The sequence below is a fragment of the Quercus suber genome, unplaced genomic scaffold (assembly GCF_002906115.3).
Source record: "Quercus suber isolate HL8 unplaced genomic scaffold, Cork oak 2.0 scaffold_503, whole genome shotgun sequence".
Classification (NCBI taxonomy): domain Eukaryota; kingdom Viridiplantae; phylum Streptophyta; class Magnoliopsida; order Fagales; family Fagaceae; genus Quercus; species Quercus suber.
The window spans coordinates 80,850-87,404 of record NW_027069952.1 but is presented as its reverse complement, the minus strand read 5'-3'; the positions used below and the strand labels follow the sequence as shown (position 1 = coordinate 87,404).

General features: G+C 34.5%; 1 protein-coding gene across 1 annotated transcript; it reads right to left on the bottom strand.

Moving 5' to 3' along the window:
- Positions 1 to 1,812: 1,812 nt before the first annotated feature.
- LOC111991670 (ethylene-responsive transcription factor CRF2) lies at positions 1,813 to 4,127 on the bottom strand. Its single transcript, XM_024023466.2, has one exon. The coding sequence runs from the start codon at positions 3,336 to 3,338 to the stop codon at positions 2,244 to 2,246; it is 1,095 nt and encodes a 364-aa protein (XP_023879234.1). The 5' UTR covers positions 3,339 to 4,127; the 3' UTR covers positions 1,813 to 2,243.
- Positions 4,128 to 6,555: the final 2,428 nt, after the last annotated feature.

Sequence of the window (6,555 nt, the reverse complement as noted above, 5' to 3'; positions counted from 1 at the left end):
ATCACCCACACTCTACAAATTTATTGTTTTTGGGCTTGGGTCACAAATCCTAACCCTACAGCCTCAAACTTAAATTGTAAAATCTAAATTCTGAAATTTTAGAGTATAAAATTCAAATACCCTGAAATTCTAGGAGTGTAATTTACAATTTACCCTAGATAGTAAGTGAAATAGTTTGACTTAAGGAGATCAATTCTTTAAATATATATATATTAAATAGTAGCAACAAGCTTCAAAAGCATTGTGTGTTTGACAATAATTTTTATCTTTTAGTTATTGGTTTATTTGCTTTTATATATTTTATAAAAATATTTTTTTTGTTACTATTTAAGTACAATCATATTTTAAACAAATTTTCAGCAAAATGTTGGGAGACTAAATTTTAGCTCGTTGTATGGTTTGAAAGTCTGCACAATCATTTTGATGTAACATTAGCAGCCTAGGTACAACTTACGGAATATTATCACCCATAGATAAGTAAACGTTAAAATTAAATGATTGCTTGTCCCTTTTGACTCAAATAAAGGAAAGAAAAGAAACAATAGCCTTTCTTTTATATTGATTTCTCCCTAAAATAATTAGAAACAATAATAGAGAAGTTGGTCAATGCTTCCTTGGTTTATGGTAGTGAAAATGGGCGTCGGTTATTGTAATTTCTCTTATAATGGATTCAATAATTTTATAATTCCAATTTCTCTATTACCCATTTTGTACAAGGTCTTTTTCATATTAATTTTTTATTTTAAACTAATTTATTTAACTCTTGGAATAAACTAAAGATTATACGCTTCTTCTTCTTTTTCTTTTTCTTTTTTCTTTTGATGTATCGTAATAATATGTTTCAAGAGTATCAATAATATTTGCTTTCTCAAAAAGCCTAGCTCCCTCGTCATTTGAGAACCTTCTTTCTATGGATCTATCATCTACTCATTACCTTCACCTTCTAAGCAAAAAAATAAAAAATAAAAAATATTACCTTCACCCAACAGTAAAAAGATAAGAACATAGATTATGAATGAATTTAAAAGTTGTATAGAGCAAAAGCAACAAAATCTAGAGAACCAATCGAATGGATCCAACGGGTCCATTAATGATAATCATGTACTTTTTCACCACTATTGTAAATATAGTCATGTGTTTGAGACTTTTTTTCATTCTTTTTTTCTTTTGAGATTAGCCCTGTAGAAATATCATACTGGGAAGTGGGATCCAATGGGTCCCTCCCTTAATGATAATCATGTAGCTTTCACCACTTGTTATTTAGTCATGTTTTAGATCTTAAATGTCATACTCGGAATCTTGATAATTGGCCCAAGTGAATCACTATAAATAGACTACCACGACACCAACAAGTCTCCACATTTCAAAACTCTACTCTTTCTGCTCCTCAATTAAATTCAAGATTGTTACCAATAACATTAAAAATCTCATTAATGTTAAAAAAAAAAAAAAAACAACAAAAACGCACAATTTATTACAAATTTACAAGGTCGGTGCAGGGAACCTAACTAGTTATTGTGCAACATCAAAACCCAGCAACCACTATTGTACGAAATGCACAAAAATTATTATGGTCCATCCCTAATTTCTTGTGGTTGGGCTGTGTCTCAATCTCATTCATTCTTTCATTTCTGGCACTGGCAAAGAAAAGGAGTGTACTGTAGAAATAGAATCCTCACACACACTCACAAGCTTCGCCTTCTTTAACACATGTGCCCTGCACAGCCTCAAAAAGTACTTAAATCTAAATTCATTTCCAAACCTTAGCTTTTTTTGTCACACTTTTGATTGTAAATGCTAAAAATTAAAACAAAACAAACAAATTTTTTTTACCAATAAATAAATAAATAGCAAAAGAACAAGAAAATTTGTGGTGCAAAGGTTGTGCACGTACAAAAATTGTTTACAAAATGTGGCTAGTCACCTGCATAGGGCACGTGCCATTGTGAAAAGGATCAAAACAAGAAAAGAAACACGTAGACAAACTCAGTCCGTCACCGTTGCTGTAACGGACAGTACTTTTTTATAAATAAATAATAATATAATATTATAATAATAATTAACAACTTAAACAAAATTGCAAATACAGACAAAATTTAAAAACAACAAAAAAGACCGAAAACAAAAAACAAAAAAACAAAAAAGTACGTCCGATATCTCGTTCCCACCGATACAAAATTTGCCGATTTTTGGCAACACAGGAACCGCGACATTCTAAATATATCGCCGATACATAGTCTTTTTCAAAGAGCCAGAAAAGGATCTGACACAAATATATCGCCGATATCTTGGAAGTAGTCATCCGCATGCCACCTCGAGTACCCGAATCCGAAATTCTCACATGAACTCATAAACATATCGCTTTCTCCGAAACCGAAATCCTCTCCAGCAAAAACATTGTCGTTCACACTCGTATCGTCGAATAATAAATCCGGTACCGAACTCCGGAAGTCAAAAATATCGTCCGGTATCAAAGAATCAAAACCCGAATGCTCTGAAAACTCCGAAAAATTCTCCGATACACATGACTCCTCTCGCAAATCGCCGATATCTCGGGTTTCCCTCATCAACGAATCAGCTTCTTCATTTGAAGGTGAGGGACACGGCAGTAACACAGTAGTAGGTGAGTTCTTGTTGTTGTTGTTGTGAGACTCGTCGCCGGAGTTGTAGCCGGAGCTGGTTCGGACCACCGGCTTGTGAGTTTCCGGCGAGGACTTGGCCGGAGGAGAAGTGAAGTTGGTGAGCGCGTCGGGTCCACGCAGCTGAATAGCCGCGTTGTCGTAAACCATAGCTGCCTCTTCCGCCGTGTCGTACGTGCCTAACCACAGCCGTACACGGCGGAGTGGGTCTCTGATCTCAGCCGCCCATTTTCCCCAAGGCCTTTGCCTCACTCCTCTGAACTTCTTCTCCGTCGTCGTCGTCGTCGTTGTTGTTGGTGGTACCTTGGTTACTCCTCTGGCCTTAGGGGCACACTTTTTCCGTGCACTCTTTGTTCTGGTACTACAAGACCGTTTCCTCCAAACGGTGTCGTTTTCGGCTTGAGGAGGAGTCGAACACGACGGCTCGATAGTGATCTCGTTAACGAACCTCTTGACTCGCTGGCGTCCTCGGTCTTCGTCGTCACTGGATGAGTCGGTGGCGTTTCCGTCAGTAACGGAAATCCGTACAACTCTGCGTTGTTGTTGTTGCTGCTGTTTCATTAATTCGGTTGAAGAAGAAGTTTCGGAAATTTGAACCGGTTTGAGAAGCTTTGCGATATTGACTCGGTGCTCTGTGTATTTCACTTGAGCACTGTGGTTTTGGTAGTGGTGGTTCATGGTGGCTAAAGATTCGCTCATAAGAGCATTGAAAGCGAAAGCTTGAATGAGAGAGAGAGTGTGTGTGTGAGTGAAAAGAAGTGGGTGTTTTGAGAATTGGGATTCTTTAGGAGAATAAAGAGAGAAATGGGTATAAAAGAAGAAAGGTGAGAGAGAGAGAGAGAACACGTTAAAGAGAAGCTTGAAACGGAGAGAAATCAAACCATTAATGGGTATTTATAATAATAATACTGATTCAAGAACCCCAAAAAGGAAGAAACAAATTAAAGGGGGTTTTATGAAAGGAAGAGAAATTTCAAGGAAAGTTGGCACAAATAAAGGAGCTTAGAAAAAGAGTGTGAGCGTGACTCTCTGTGGGTCTTTGAGAGAGAGAGAGAGAGAGAGAGAAATGGGAAATGAAATGTGATAAAAGAAAAAGAGGGGGAAATTTCTGGGAAAGTTTCAAAGCAGAAAAAAGGAAAAGAGAGAGAGTCACAAAATTTTTGCTTTTGCCGGAAAAGGAAAGGGAATAAATGTCGACCGAATCAAAAACTCAAAAATGGGTTCACCAGCTAAAGGTAAGCTAAAACCTCAATCCCTTAAAAAAAACTCAACCGGTTTTAACCGACAAATTTGCTATTTCCGGCAATCCACAAATGTTTCTCTGAGGAAAGAAACTGCGTGGGAAAAGAAACTGAGAGTTTTGGAAAAGAGAGCTGTGTTGTGTTGTATGTGGTACTACTACTAGCAGAACAGTAGAAGCTGTTACCGAGTGATTGTTGTGAACATTGAGAGAGAGAGAGATAAGACACGCGGAGAATTAAGCACAGTCGCGGTGGACACACAACGAAAGGACCTGTTTTATAGGATCCAACCCCAACAGCCGTAATCGCTAAATCCGGTTTAATTTCCACTTTAAATTTTTTTTTTTTTTTAAAATACTTTAACAACGATAATTAAACGACAGGTCGTGTAAGTGAGATTATTTTATTTTTAGTTTTTAAGCTTATAATTGACAAGAGGCGTGGGATTGCGACACTTGGCAAGAAATGGCCCCGGCGAAAGAAAGAGATCCAATGAGAGTATGGGAGAGAATGGGACATGGTGCTGAGTCAGCAGAAGATTTGTTCTCGGAGTTAGGGATGGGGATGCAGGTCACGTGACTTTAGAGACCTTTGCTTCAGTTCCTACTTTGACTGGAAAAATTAAAATAAAAAAAGTGATTTTAATTAAATTCATATTAATGCCCATTGAATGGCCTCCTAATTACTCCTTAAAAACTTACGTTATTGAGCTTAATAACGAGGCTATTTTGGTAATTGTGTAGTCAAACTGTCGTACAACCAAGTCACCCCACTTGAGTTTATAAATTTTTAATTTTACCGTTTAACCTCTCATTATTTTGTCATGTTACAGCTAAGTGTAACGTGGGAGGCAACCTTGAATTTGGCGCCAATTATGTAACAGTGACAGTGAGGGACAAAAAGAGAAGAAGTAAAAAAAAAAAAAAAAAAATGTGTGGCTCTTTTTTCATTTTACTTGTTGGGTAATATTTTCTGTATACAAGTTGTTATACACATTCTTCATTTTCAAACTAAAAGTCTGACTTCAACTCATAGTTTCAATTTAAAATAAGGTTTTTGTAACAATTTATGTGTAATAAACACAACTTGATCTTGTTAACCATGCATCCTTGTTTTACTACTAGTAATGCTAACATGTTAATCATAACATTTACAAACAAATAAATCGTAAGTTATTACTGTTTATAATCAGAATTATCACTTACACTAGTTTTTCATTAATTAGTAATATTTTATTACTATAATTTGTCGTAAATTTGTTATGGAAGAAAACATTATTAATGCTTGGTATACAACAACAAGAAGTGTTCCAGTGTTCTTTTGGTGGGCACATATTCATTGAACTTGACAAAGGTCGGAGACATATTGGTGGTGTCAAGGAAAAGTCCAAAACTAGATTGGCAAAAAACAGTAGTAAACGTTTGGAGAAGGCTGAATATAATGGTTAAATGAATAGTAGTAGCCAGACACTTGATTCAGGAGGAGGCAGCAGCATTAAACTCGTTGACACATAATAAGGGAAGGTGATAGAGTGGGCCCACTTGTTTTTGAATGGGTCAGTCATAACACTCAGAAAGGATAGCTCACGTGATCCTTAGTTTTAGCTTTGAGTCGGTTATTGTGAGAGTGAAAGAATAATTTTTTTTTTTTTTTTAAAAAAAAGGCTTGAATTACTGCAACCAATTTAATTTACTCTCACATTTCTCACCGACTAATTGGGAATTGCCTTTATAGGTCATGTTTAATGATCTATTACATGTAGAAAATAAATACAAATATTTAATAATATTTACAATATGATAGTTAAGATTCTCTACAACTTTTAGGCGGAGAAAATTTTGTTATGATTCTTTAGGTGCAATACAACATAATTTTCTCAATTGAACTTGCATATATGGTTTCATTATACAAATAATCTTACTTTTTTCAGAAAAAAATTAAATTTAATGTGTTTGAATTTGATTGAAAAATCTAATATACTAAACCTAAAAAAATTGTATCTAAGGAGAATGTGACAAAATTTAACTCACTCATTTCAAAATGAATGGACATGATTTTAGAAATTATGATAGAGTTGCTAACAAGTAATTTAAGGGCATATTTTAAGAAATAATAAATAGTTAATTATATAACGCAATATTTTCAAAAGAAAAATATATTTGACAATAATTTCATTTTAATAAATTTGATAATTATAACGAGAGGTAAATGATTTGAATTTTTCTACATTTTTGTTAAAAATAGATAATTCATTGGTTTGTACATACAAATTTGGCGTGGTTAGACATTTCACTCTTGATATTTGTACATAATTTAATTTAATTTTTAAAAATTTTATTAAAAAGATAATATGATGTACTAGAGTATTAAATACACTTAACTTATACACTAGTAGCTTCTCTTTTTTTTTTTTTTTTTTTTCCTTATACACTAGTAAAAGATTAGTACGTATACACTTGCATAGCAGTGCTTACAAAAGTCACTCAGGGAAAGTTGGGTGAGACAGAAAATGCCATCTTGAACTCTGCAGATTGGGTAAGAATATGCATGTAATGTAAGTAATGAGACATACTAGTTACAGCCTCATTTAATTTTTTGGCCCATATTACTTTATAATAAGTAAGTTGTGCAATCCCTAGTCTTTTACATTTAATGACTTGTGTCATATTCCTTTA